This window comes from Condylostylus longicornis, unplaced genomic scaffold (assembly GCF_029603195.1).
Source record: "Condylostylus longicornis isolate FDR11 unplaced genomic scaffold, ASM2960319v2 ptg000005l, whole genome shotgun sequence".
In the NCBI taxonomy this organism is placed as follows: Eukaryota; Metazoa; Arthropoda; class Insecta; order Diptera; family Dolichopodidae; genus Condylostylus; species Condylostylus longicornis.
Window position 1 is genome coordinate 4,870,276 of NW_026577974.1, and position 12,089 is coordinate 4,882,364.

At 27.0% G+C, this 12,089-nt stretch overlaps 6 protein-coding genes across 8 annotated transcripts; 1 reads left to right on the forward strand and 5 right to left on the reverse strand.

The window, feature by feature from the left end:
- Positions 1-13: 13 nt before the first annotated feature.
- LOC129616093 (NADH dehydrogenase [ubiquinone] iron-sulfur protein 5) lies at positions 14-983 on the reverse strand. Of its 2 annotated transcripts, none has more exons than XM_055531573.1 (3): positions 867-983; positions 267-491; positions 14-199 (listed from the first exon to the last, which is right to left on the reverse strand). In XM_055531573.1, exons 2-3 carry the CDS (start codon positions 477-479, stop codon positions 107-109), a joined length of 306 nt encoding a protein of 101 aa, XP_055387548.1. In that variant the 5' UTR covers positions 480-491; positions 867-983; the 3' UTR covers positions 14-106. The 2 variants fall into 2 exon arrangements, with proteins under 2 accessions (XP_055387548.1, XP_055387541.1); XM_055531566.1 differs by having other exon boundaries at positions 892-971.
- A 1,015-nt stretch (positions 984-1,998) lies between these two features.
- LOC129614845 (ubiquitin-40S ribosomal protein S27a) lies at positions 1,999-4,060 on the reverse strand. The gene is made up of 3 exons (XM_055529759.1): positions 3,995-4,060; positions 2,371-2,700; positions 1,999-2,220 (listed from the first exon to the last, which is right to left on the reverse strand). The coding sequence occupies exons 2-3, from the start codon at positions 2,689-2,691 to the stop codon at positions 2,071-2,073; spliced, it is 471 nt and encodes a 156-aa protein (XP_055385734.1). The 5' UTR covers positions 2,692-2,700; positions 3,995-4,060; the 3' UTR covers positions 1,999-2,070.
- LOC129614834 (ribosome biogenesis protein NSA2 homolog) lies at positions 2,797-4,039 on the reverse strand. 2 transcript variants are annotated; one of them, XM_055529742.1, is made up of 2 exons: positions 3,793-3,971; positions 2,797-3,689 (listed from the first exon to the last, which is right to left on the reverse strand). In XM_055529742.1, exon 2 carries the CDS (start codon positions 3,681-3,683, stop codon positions 2,904-2,906), a length of 780 nt encoding a protein of 259 aa, XP_055385717.1. In that variant the 5' UTR covers positions 3,684-3,689; positions 3,793-3,971; the 3' UTR covers positions 2,797-2,903. The 2 variants fall into 2 exon arrangements, with proteins under 2 accessions (XP_055385717.1, XP_055385709.1); XM_055529734.1 differs by lacking the exon at positions 3,793-3,971 and adding an exon at positions 3,995-4,039 and having other exon boundaries at positions 2,798-3,689.
- A 499-nt stretch (positions 4,061-4,559) lies between the features above and the next one.
- LOC129616247 (protein ref(2)P-like) lies at positions 4,560-5,623 on the reverse strand. Its single transcript, XM_055531793.1, has 2 exons — positions 5,482-5,623; positions 4,560-5,026 (listed from the first exon to the last, which is right to left on the reverse strand). Exons 1-2 carry the CDS (start codon positions 5,621-5,623, stop codon positions 4,611-4,613), a joined length of 558 nt encoding a protein of 185 aa, XP_055387768.1. The 3' UTR covers positions 4,560-4,610.
- Positions 5,624-6,271: 648 nt separating this feature from the next.
- LOC129615183 (uncharacterized) lies at positions 6,272-8,501 on the forward strand. Its single transcript, XM_055530284.1, has 6 exons — positions 6,272-6,406; positions 6,474-7,589; positions 7,686-7,751; positions 7,811-7,993; positions 8,049-8,175; positions 8,253-8,501. Exons 1-6 carry the CDS (start codon positions 6,404-6,406, stop codon positions 8,366-8,368), a joined length of 1,611 nt encoding a protein of 536 aa, XP_055386259.1. The 5' UTR covers positions 6,272-6,403; the 3' UTR covers positions 8,369-8,501.
- Positions 8,502-8,580: 79 nt separating this feature from the next.
- On the reverse strand, positions 8,581-10,455 carry LOC129615192 (cyclin-K). Its single transcript, XM_055530294.1, has 3 exons — positions 10,318-10,455; positions 9,830-10,235; positions 8,581-9,752 (listed from the first exon to the last, which is right to left on the reverse strand). Exons 1-3 carry the CDS (start codon positions 10,381-10,383, stop codon positions 8,815-8,817), a joined length of 1,410 nt encoding a protein of 469 aa, XP_055386269.1. The 5' UTR covers positions 10,384-10,455; the 3' UTR covers positions 8,581-8,814.
- Positions 10,456-12,089: the final 1,634 nt, after the last annotated feature.

Sequence of the window (12,089 nt, forward strand, 5' to 3'; positions counted from 1 at the left end):
TTCGAAAAAAACATTGTGAACCATGATATATCTAATATATTTTTTTAGTTCAAATAAGATTTCGTACTAAGTTAATCAAATTAAATTTAAAGTTGAAATTTTCTATTTAATAAGCATCTGTTCTTGGTGGTTCGGCATAGTGTTTACTTTTAGGCACTTCACCAGTTAGATACTGACGATGTCTTTCCAATCGCATTGCCTTCAATTAAAAGAAGAAGTAATAAATAAAAAGCAATTTAATCAATATAAGTAGCAGAAATGCTTACATTATACCGCAACATTTGTTTTCTCATTCCTGCGCATTCTTGAAAATCGGCAATTAAATCAGCACATTTTTTCTTTCCTCTATCAAGACCGTATGCCTCTAAACAATCCATCATATTCATTTCAAATTCTCCACATTTATCATAATGTTGATGATTAATAACACAACCAGTTAAATCGGTAAGTGGAGTTTTTAGAAATGGACTTGAAGCCATTGTATTATAAAGCTAAATAAGAGAATTTCAATTTTAAAAATAAGGTAGTTTTAAATTAGGTGTTCTATAAAATTGAATTTTAAAAATTGTGTGCATTTAACCAATACCGTGGTTAATCCTCTTGAGATTTTCAGAAATTACAAATTTTATTGAGGAATAAAAATTCAATTTTAAAATTTCTTGTTAATAGTGAAGTTTATTTTGAACTTTAAACACCTTCAAAATTTTAATAATAAGAAAATTCCAAATATTTAATAGTCAACATTATGACGTTACGCAATTTATAAATTTTAATTTCAATAATCCAAGTAAAGGCATTTAATTATTTATTTAATTAAACATCAAATATCATACTTCAGAATTATTTAATTTATAAAATTAACAAACCTATTGAAGCTGTTGGAAAATTTACCAAAAATAAATTTCAAATGATAAATTAATCGTGTATTTTCCACAAAAATACTACACAAGTCAACAATATGATAGATGTCAAATGACAATTAAATGACATTACAAATTTTTAAGTTTTTTAAGGCATATTATCACTTTTGACATGTGCCTTCAATGAACAATCTTTGTATTTTTCAGTGATAGGCCAACTTCAAAATTCTTAGACACATATCATAATACATTTTATATCAGACATCTATTGCTTAGATCAAGCATTAAGCATATCGCCAACAGGTGCAAATAAAAACATAATTTAGTCGCAATTATCTGTTATCAAGCAACAACGTCATCATTTACAGAAAAGGGAGGGAAAAAAGGGGAATATGTAGGGAAAAAAAGAGGGAATAGCAAAAGGGCAAGTAAAATAAATGATGAGCACAACTTAATAATAATAATACAAAAAACCATAGCCATTAACAATAAAAGGAAAAAAAAACCAACCACCATGCAATAAATAGATAATACAGATAATATAGATAAGTAAAGACTAGAGAGAAAGACAAGAATAAGAAGAAACGAAAAAAATACTACAAAACTAAATTAGACCAAAGTTTAGATTTAAGAGTACCCTTACTAATAGCAGGATCAAATACCAGCGTTGTTCTTATATTTCCTTCCCTACATATACATATATTATAAAATAAGGTCTAAATTGATAAAATCTATGTTCTATATGTATCTATATACATACATTGGGATTTAAATCTTTTTTTTGAAACTTTGTCGGAATTTTAAGAAAATTTTTTTCCCATAATAAGGTTCAGCGGAGGGTATAGGGGCACATATGCGGATCCCTTGAAATAAACTCAATTTCGTGTGTTATGCATGTATGTACATACATAAGATGATACGATGATACCTATATTAGCTTATTTTACTGCAAGCTAAAACCAAGTACCATTTCTAGGCCACATCTAACTTTCTATTAATATAAGTGTAGGTATACTTCTATTAATATTAGTATAAGTTGGCCTAACTAGATTTATTTATTTAGTATTCATGACATTTTTGTATAGATTCATAAATACTAAGTCCATACTAAAATTTAAAATAAAAAAAAACATATTAATTCTGTGTTTAGTGTTTTTTTATATTTTCACATTCACTTCAAGTTATACTTTGTAATATTTCTCTTATAAACCTACTTATCTTCAGGTTTTGAAAACACAAATGTTAAAGCACATTTGCCACAGTAATGCCTATTTTCATGTGCAGCCATGAAAACGCCAGCACCACAATCTTCACCAGGACATTCACGACGAAGACGATGAATTTTTCCGTTTTCATCAACCTTTAAATAAAAAAAACAAAAGAAAAAAAATTTAAAATTTCATCTCTTACATTTGAATTCTCTTGTCATTTTATCATTAGCAGCAAGATCAACAAGACTCAAGAATTCCTATATGTATTATATATGAATGTACATCTATTTATATGGTACCTTGTAGTATTTCAATACCGCTAACTTGACCTTCTTCCTCTTATGTTTAATTTTTTTTGGTGTAGAATAATTCTTCTTCTTACGTTTTTTAGCACCACCACGAAGACGTAGTACTAAATGTAATGTGGATTCTTTTTGTATATTGTAATCAGACAAAGTTCTGCCATCTTCTAATTGTTTACCGGCAAAAATCAATCTTTGTTGATCTGGAGGAATTCCTTCTTTGTCTTGGATCTTGGCTTTGACATTTTCAATAGTATCAGAGGGTTCAACCTCAAGGGTAATTGTTTTACCCGTTAGGGTTTTAACGAAAATTTGCATTACTAAGATCTAAAAAATTCAAAAAAAATGGTTAATTTCTTTATTATTTAAATTTATGTGAATATAAAAGTTGTTTACCACTTTTTAAATCGAAAAATTCGTGTATAAGAAGACAAATTAAAAAAATGCAAAATTTTAAATTTTCAAAAATTTTATTTAAAAATCTCTTACACCTAAGACGTGAACATTTAAATTTTAGAAGTTTCTTTTTTTTACACTAAAAGCACAGCATTTATAACTCCATCATTCTCTGGATTATTTGTTACTTGAGCATATTTACCCCAAACAACTTTACCAGTTTGAGTTACTAAACCTAATTCTGAAATATTCACTTCTATTACTGTACCCTTTGTAATTACGCCTAATGATGTGTACATTGGAGAACTTGGATTTTTCTTAACGCCAATTATAGGTAAATGGAAAGTTGCTTTCAATTCTGGATGTGTTACATGTGCTTTTTTGAATCTCAATGCCATTGGTCTTATAAATCTTTCGAACTTTGGAGGTTTTCTCGTAAAATTTTCACCAACAAATGTTACTTTTGTTACCATACGTTTCCAAGCTTTTCGTCTAGTTTTACCACTACTTAGAACCTTAAATACTTCAGCATCTGATTGAGCTCTGACTTTTGGTATTGGTACATCCCATTTGCCTGCTTTTTCTTTTCGTTTTTGTTTTATCATATTAGAAAGAACCTTAGCAGAAGACTGCTGCCCTCTGTCCAACAGGTAATGTGGTATTGCACCATCTTCAACACGTTCCTCTTGTTTTTTAACTTTTTTCTCTTCATGAGCCTTAATCTTTTTCTTCATTTGGATTTTTTCATTGCGTCTCTCTTTATTAAACAGTTTTGCCTTTATACCACGAAGTTTCCTTGCCTTTCGAGCTCTTTCTTTTGGTAGACGCGCTTCCTTTTTCCTTTTTCGTTCTTCATAATCAAGACGTCGCCCGTATAATTTACGGTGACGTTCCATATATTCATTTTGAGGCATTTTTATCTAAAATATATAAAAAAAAATACTTATCAGATACTTTATAGTGCAGGAGATTTATTTACAGCATGCATTTACATCTGAAAATAAACCTCCTGCCTTTACTCACCAAAATTAAAATACTAATACGGTCAGTGTATTTTGCACTACTCAAACTCTACGCAAACCAGAATTTCGCGATTTTAATAATTCTATTTACGAATCTTATTTTCTAATTTTAGTTTAGTGAAACAATTTAAAAATAAATAATGGTAAACAACCTTTATAATATGATTTTATTAATATAAATTTGAAATTTACTAAAAACTCACCTTATCCTCGGTACACGCTGAAGTAAAAAGAACTTATTAAGGAAATGTCATAAAAGCGGATATTAAACTGACATTTTAAGTTGTCAAAAATTATAAAATGGTTCTACAATCCACAAACGATAAGCTCCGATTTTATACATTCTTATTTCTGTAATAGTGTGTTTACATATCTTTAAAAATTATTTTGAAAATTAAATCCATTGAAAATTAATCTCCATTTTTATGGAGAAAAACTTGATTAGACGATCTATTTTGTAGAGTATTCCGGAATCTAATACTGGTATGCAACTGTAACGGTATATTTAAAAGGCTTTTTATATTCTTATCTTTGAAATAATGTTCGTTTCTGCTGTGTATAACAACTTAGGGCATGCATAGCAATATGTATATACAATAAAAACACACATTTTACATTCTTTTTACATTCTCTTGTTACATATTCCCTTAAAAATATAATACAAAATTTAAAAAAAAAATAACAACATTAAATATATATGTATATCATAAAATTATTTGAATAATACAATTCTTTTAATATAATACAATCATGTTCCGCTATATTTGACACCATAGATTTTTATATTAATCTTAATTTAAATCTTATTTAACATTTTACTTATTCAGTGCTATTTGTTTCTGTGTTAGCAGTTTTCTTTGATTTCCGTTTTTTAGCATTACTAGGTAAACGCATCATTTTGTGAATGTTGTGTATATATTGATTTTCACAATATAAACATAAATTATAATTTTCGCATGTTAAGCATTGATAACGAAAACCAATTATTGGTTGAATACCGCAACCATCACATTTAATATCTAAATGAATATTACAAAACGGATTATAATCGTTTTCGTATGAATTTATTTTGGATTCTTTGACATCTAAAGAATTGTCATTTAAATTTGTGATCTCTTTCGTTCCATTTTCTTCCACAGTTTTTTTCTCTAAGAATAACTTTTTATGTTGGGAAATGCTTAAAAATATTTTGTATGAAACTTCATTAGTTACTGGAATTTTATCATTTTCGCTATCTAAAATTCAAATAAAAATTAAAAAATGATTAGTAGTTTAATAAAAATGAGTAAAGAGTGGAAACGCTTAATGTTAAATGTTAATTCTTTCACGTTAATAAAAATAAAAGAGGAAATAGTTTTTGAAATACGTATGAAAATCGACTAAATATGAAAAAACTTTATCGATAAGTATCATTCCAACCCTATTAAATGCATTGGAATGTTTATTTTGCCAGCTGATGTTTTTTAGATAAGATTATTTTTATCGAGTTCAGTTAAGATATTTTTAGATATATTTAGTAAATGATGTAATACGTAACGTTTTAATTACTAACTGGCTTCTAAATACTAAATTGATAATATAAAAGTTAGAGAATTTTTAATGTTACAAACAGAAAATAGAATTGAAAAGATTCTACAAAATATGAGCCGTGCAATATGTTTATGGATATTGTGTGGACATGTGTACGTACCTAACCAATATTTTGAAAAGCTAAAATGATCTGCTACATTGTATTGTAATACATTTAGTAAATCCCAATAATTTGGTGGCAGTTCTGTATAAATACAATTCTTTTCATTTAAATTTTGAACAATAATTTTTAAAAATGACATTTCTTATATTAAACACTTTTTGTACATATTTCAATAAAAAATTAAAAATTACTAATTATTTAGATTGAAAATGTATATTATACCAGTATTTTCGAAATGAATATTGTACCAGTCTATTTGATTTCAGGGATGGTGTAGTGTAAATAATTTTGTAGTTTGTATGAAAACCTTGTATGGTGTTTAATCAATTTACAGCAATTTCCCAAAAATTTATTATTTCATTTATGTATCTTTCAATTTCAATAAATTTTTAATAACTTGTTAAATAACTCATTTCTTATATGAAAACTTTTAATGAATGTAGTTTTGATTTAAAACTTAACAGGAATTGAAGAACTAACACGCAAACAAAGTACATATAAGCTATGAATTTCCAAGAGACAAAAATAAAATAATAACTGAGTTATTTTTTGATAATGTCAATGTACATGATAATTTTCAAATGGTTTGTCAAAAAATTGAACTATAATTCTTGATGAAAAAAAACTCAGAAATTTATGTTATTAGTGAGTTAAAACTTAATGCGGTATTACGGTCTCGTGAAGAGACCTATAAGAGAAAGTACTTGCAAAATGTACTTGTTATTTTGCAATTTAAAAAGCAGTACTCTTCTCTCATATTTGAGGAATTTCTGTTTTGTGGGATGACAGTAAATACTTATATTTGACATCATTATTTTTAGACCATTTGTTAAAAGCCTTAAATATTATAAATAGAAAAATAAAAATATGTAAACAAAGAATTTCATTTTCTTATTTCAAATCAGTAAAAAAATATTAAATGGTAATAAATATATTCTTATATATTGTGAAAAATAAATTTAATATTTAATATTATTTTTCACATAAAGGATTGTTCGAATTCAAGGGATGAATTTAGTGCGAAGACTGCACAAAAATTTGTACTCGTTAATGCATCAGAATCTCCAATATTACGTTCTTCAAGTAACTCAAATGAAATATCAACAAACTCAACAGATAATTTATCATATTCTCCACATGATCATGTAGACGAAATTATATTTCAAAATACATTATCAGATGATGATGAACATGGATCTGTTGATTGTATATATGCTTATCGCGGAGCTGGTGCCGACAGAGACGAAGAACAAATTGTAAATATAAATGAAAATGATGATGAAACTGATTTTTTGGAAATGGATTTTGATCCAGATCCTCCTTCAGAAATTGAACAAAACCAAAATATATGTAATATTTCAAGTTTTGATGAAAAAGAATTATTTGAAAAAGAAATTTTACTTATGAATGAACAGCTGCTTAAAAATGTTGAAAAATTTTCCTCAAAATATAATAATACTGGTTCAAATAATGAAATTGAAAAAATTGTTCAAAATTCCAGTACAGAAGATCTTGATGATCAAGATGAATTAGAAATAAATAAAGAAAAAATAAATGAATCAAATATAGAAGCTAAATTTGAAAGTACAGGAGCTAAACCCAAGAAAAATGTAGAAAACAAATTAATTAATGGTAATTTTAGTTGCAATGTTAATCATAAGAATAAAAAACAATTACAGGCACAAAGATCATACGAATTGTGTGCCAATGAAAAATTAAAAGCAAAAAATAAAACAATAAGCAATAGTATAATTTCAAATGACAAAAATCAAGCTTATAATAAAGATTATTATGAGACAGCAGATGATATTTGCTTAGATTGTTTAGAAAAAGAATTTTTATCAAAAATTATTGGAAAAGATGTTAAACCTATTACGCTTTGTAATAAATGTAAATTAAATCAAAACAGGAGCCTTAAAACATTTTGTGAATCATCTATAATACATGTTAACAACAATAATATAAATTTACAATCATTAGAAAGATTTAATAAATATGAAGCTTTGGATTTAATTAGCTTCTCAGTTAATAATCGCACTGATCTACATTTATCCGAATTAGAAGAAAATTCTAAAATTTTAACTTGTGATAACATTAATGTTGAAGTAAGTTAAATTAAAATTGTCACTTACATTATGTATTTTAAAGCTTAAATATCTTTTTTTTAACTTTTGTGTATTATTTTACATTTTACTAAAAAGCCGTTTTTGGGAAGCATTAAAATTTCTTCAATTAATTATGATGCAACAACTTTAATTCAAGCATTGGTAAGATTATAATGATTTATTTGATTTTTCTAAAGAAAAAAAAAAATATGTTTTTGCAGACCAAACTTAATATTGAATACGACGAGTCTATAATTTTCAAACATCTGGACAAACAAAAAACTGATTTTCTAAATATATGCGATTTTATAATTTATTCTTCAAAGAAAAATTGTAATTATCGAAAATTAATGAAAACTATAAATTTAGCTAGTAAAGACAAAATAAAATTGGAATTTCAATTTGTAAGTAAATACTTACCTTTACTTTACAAAATTAATATAATTAATAAAATTTTAGGACGATGCAAAAGTTAACGAGATTGTCCATGTTAAAGCTTATGATATTTTATATTATTGGCAAATTAATAATGATCTTAGCGGTATTAAAAAGTTAAGCAGAAGATTTAAGGAAATGAATGTATTAGGTTCGTATTGACATCAAAAGACTAGAATAAAAGAGGAAAATTGAAGATTAACTTAAATATTACGATGTTTATTTTAGGAAAGCTAGTGAACAAAATTAGACAAGCGCAACAAAGAACAACAAAACATTTTAATGATTATATAACAATTCCTCAGTATTATAGATCCGGTTACATAACAATAACAAAAGCATAAAATAATTTGTATAAAACTCGCTTACAATATTAAATTTTATTATTATTATTAATACTAACTAAACTTTTTTTATTGATCTGATTTATTGTATAACAACTATTTACTTTATATTAAAAATAATATAATTGTTTATTTCAGATTGTTTTATTAATCATAAAATTATTTTTTTTTGTTTTAATTTTTTTTCTAATTTTTATTCACATTAACAGAGATAGGTTTGTTTTAGAAGTTTCATCAATAGTACAAACATAATCAAAACTGTTGAATTCGAATAAGGACTAGTTTTTGATTAAGATATGTCTCTTAGATACTAGTTACATGAGTGTTCCGAAAATTGACAACTTCAGTTAAGTTTACATTTAATAATTATAAAAAATTTATTATCTGTTTATACAAATAACTGCAACCAATGCGAAATAATTTTATTCTAATCTACTTTTAAGCCGTTATTGTTGGTAATGTGATCTTCCATAGGGTTGATAATAACTAGATGGATGTGGTGGATGATGAGGTGGCGGATGGTGTTGGGGATGAGGTTGATGTTGTGGTGGAGGAGGATGTTGAGGGGCATGTGGAATATTATGTGGAGGCCCGGGAAAATGAGTTTGCATTGTACCGGTATACTGATTGCCATAAATTGGAGGCTGCGGAGGTGGTGGAACAGAACTTCCTGGTCCATAATGTGCAGTATGTGTCGGATATACGTGACCATAGGTCGACTGATAAGAATAATGACTTGATTGCTGAGGTGGTAACGGTGGCTCTGATGTCAATAGTTTCGGTATTGGATTTCCTTCGATTTTATCTTCTTTTTTAGGAGGAATAGTAGGTTTCAAAACAGGAATTGGATTTGCTACTGGCACACTGGCAACTGCTGGTTGAACTGATTTTGGGGGATGAGGGGGTGGTGGAGTTGTCGGCCTTTTGATATTATTTTGTACTATATTATTGTTATTGTTAGTATTGTTGATTGCTGTCGAAGAAGATGGCGTTTCATTTATGCTTTTGACAGAAATATTACTAGAAGTTGTTGGAGGAGAGCTCATTCTACTTGGAGGTTGCTGCGGCGGACTTGTGCATTCTGGGTTTTGAGGTTGTTGATATAAATCTAACACTTGATGGCAGATATCTTCTAGTATTTCCATTGTAACGTCAGCAACAAACATGTCCCACCACCTTAAATGCTGCGGTTGCCGTCCTACCCAATCAAGAACTGTAAATTTACTTAATTTACTGGCTAAATGAATCATGGCAACAGCAATAATTTCTGGTTCCCATTGCAGGCAAACAGTTGTGCTCAATGAATCATTAACAAAATTCCATGCCATTTGCACCATTTTTTGAAGCTTGGATTGATCACCTTTTAAACATTTTGCATACTTGACTACAATATGTATTTTTTTAAATGAATTCTATTCTTTATTATCATTCCAATGAAATATAGTGAAATATACACCTTACCTAGAAAACCATAAGGATGCTCCACTTGTAAATCAAATTTTATAGTTTGTAATAAAATCCTTTCTAAAGTCATTACTTCTTCTTTTGGGTCATCGCCAAATGAATAAAATTTATCATCTGATAGTAGATTTCTAGCATTTCTAATAATATCTCTGGCTTTTTTAGGAGTTTCTTCCACTTTCCCAGCTAAAAACAGGCAACAACATGCAGTTACATATCTTGGAAATTGCTTAAAGGAATGAAACATATAAAATCGATGAAAGTAAACAACTCCAGTAGCCATGGTATTATGACCAAGACTCATTGCAGTTCCACATTGCATTATAAATCTTGCACCTTCTTTCCTATATCGACGTTCAGTCTCTGGTGATAAACCATCCAAAATCGATGGTGTTACTTTGAGATCCTTTTGAAATTAATATGGAAATGAGCAATGAAAATGTATAAGATATACAGAATCTTTTGTGAAATATTTAGTCTTAAATTACCTTTTTTTCATAATACCAGCAAGGCATTTCTGTATTCGCATGAAAAACAAAAACACATTCCTTCATGAAACAAACTTTTAATTCACTTCTGCTATTAGATATTTTTAAGAATGCAATCTAGCAAATAATCTCACAACTCCACCTAAAACATATGAGACGTCAATTCCAATCATAAATGTCAAATTATTGACAATTTCAGAAAAGCGATATTTTATTTGACGTTAGAATTTATTCACATACATATTTACACCACTCTGGTGGTGAAAATATTAACAAGATTAAATATTAAAAATAGCTAAAATCGAATTTTGAACGACAAACAGTGAATACAAAAAATATTAAAAACGTGGTTATTGTCTGCTTTTGATTTCTAAATAAATGATTTCTTTTTGCACTTTAAAATCCATTAAATTGCATCGTAAGGAATTCCGTTAAATTTTTCCTTTTGAGTTTTCATCTTTATGTCGAATTATTGTAATTATAAATTTTATGAATTGTTTTTTTGTTATATGAATTTATGAATTAAACACAATTTCAGAAACACAAAAGACGAACTAGAAATATTGGAAGAATATGAAAGCCGCAAACATAATGGGATGTCGGTAAAAATTTACAAAAGAAAATATTCTAGTGATGATGATGGTCAGTGGGCCATTGTTAGAAAAATGTATGTATATAATTAAAAAATAAAATGGTTTTGATAATATTTATAGTTTCTCTGAAAATGTACATACCTATAATTAATAAAATATTTTTGGCTCATTTTCCCCATTAAAACTTTAGCCTTCATTTACAGATATTTTGTTGGTACCTTAATGTATGAATATGAAAAATAAAATAATATGCTTGAATTAAAAACGATGACAAATTCTTATAATTTAAATTGTTCTATTGGGTATTATGATTAAAAACTCCTACTAAAGAAAAAAAAAAATAAAAGAAACTAAAGAATGTGTTTCTTAAATTGATTTTTTTTTTACACTTAAGGGATTAATAAAATTATAATCTGTGGATTCTGAGTATGTAAATATGCGTACATGTGTATAGTAAAAATATTTACTACATAAGTTATATACTAAGTTCAAATTTCTGGTGTTTTAAAAATTTTCTTGTTCGACAATATAGAATTCAAGAGTAATTAAATCAATTTTCATTAAAGATTTATAAACATAATTAATTTGAAATAAAAACTTCTAATTCTGAAAATTAAAAAAAACGTGTGGTCTACACAAATAAATTATAAGTGAATTTTAAGTGTATATACAAGTTTGTGTAAATTTTATCAGCAACTGTAACAGCGCTTTATTCGTGTATTTGCGATGTATTTTTTAGCCACAATGATTAAGGGGTCTTTAATTTTCGAATAAACCTAAATAACTGAAGAATAAAACATTGAAATATTAATTAAATTAATATAAATTTCCCAAAAGAGGGCGACGATGAAGTACAATCGTTTATTTGCTACAACAGTGACATTAAAATTATTTCTAACACTATAATGAGAAGAATATAATTAACTCTCACATTTTAAAATCCATTTTTCTCAAATTTGTAAATTTTGAGTTATGTATTTGTGCTTTGAAAATTTGAGTTAAGTATTTGTGTTTTGAAAATCTTAATAAAAATTTTCTTGAAATTTTATATTTTAGCTCGATACTGACTAATTAAATAAAAATTAAATAATACAGAGTGAAATTATAATAAAGAGTGTAATTTGCTTAAAATTTTTAATAAATCGAAAATTGATAATTCGGTTCTTCGGAAGTAACTAC

Coding starts and splice junctions, on each gene's coding strand:
- LOC129616093 (XM_055531573.1), bottom strand. CDS start 479: ATGGCTTCAAGTCCATTTCTAAAAACTCCACTTACCGATTTAACTGGT. Junction 200..266: donor AACAAATGTTGCGGTATAAT/GTAAGCATTTCT, acceptor TTTTAATTGAAG/GCAATGCGATTGGAAAGACA.
- LOC129614845 (XM_055529759.1), bottom strand. CDS start 2,691: ATGCAAATTTTCGTTAAAACCCTAACGGGTAAAACAATTACCCTTGAG. Junction 2,221..2,370: donor CGGTATTGAAATACTACAAG/GTACCATATAAA, acceptor TTTTATTTAAAG/GTTGATGAAAACGGAAAAAT.
- LOC129614834 (XM_055529742.1), bottom strand. CDS start 3,683: ATGCCTCAAAATGAATATATGGAACGTCACCGTAAATTATACGGGCGA.
- LOC129616247 (XM_055531793.1), bottom strand. CDS start 5,623: ATGTCATTTTTAAAAATTATTGTTCAAAATTTAAATGAAAAGAATTGT. Junction 5,027..5,481: donor CTTTTCAAAATATTGGTTAG/GTACGTACACAT, acceptor TTTGAATTTTAG/ATAGCGAAAATGATAAAATT.
- LOC129615183 (XM_055530284.1), top strand. Junction 7,590..7,685: donor GTGATAACATTAATGTTGAA/GTAAGTTAAATT, acceptor TTTACTAAAAAG/CCGTTTTTGGGAAGCATTAA. Junction 8,176..8,252: donor TAAGGAAATGAATGTATTAG/GTTCGTATTGAC, acceptor TGTTTATTTTAG/GAAAGCTAGTGAACAAAATT.
- LOC129615192 (XM_055530294.1), bottom strand. CDS start 10,383: ATGAAGGAATGTGTTTTTGTTTTTCATGCGAATACAGAAATGCCTTGC. Junction 10,236..10,317: donor GCTGGTATTATGAAAAAAAG/GTAATTTAAGAC, acceptor TAATTTCAAAAG/GATCTCAAAGTAACACCATC. Junction 9,753..9,829: donor GCATCCTTATGGTTTTCTAG/GTAAGGTGTATA, acceptor TACATATTGTAG/TCAAGTATGCAAAATGTTTA.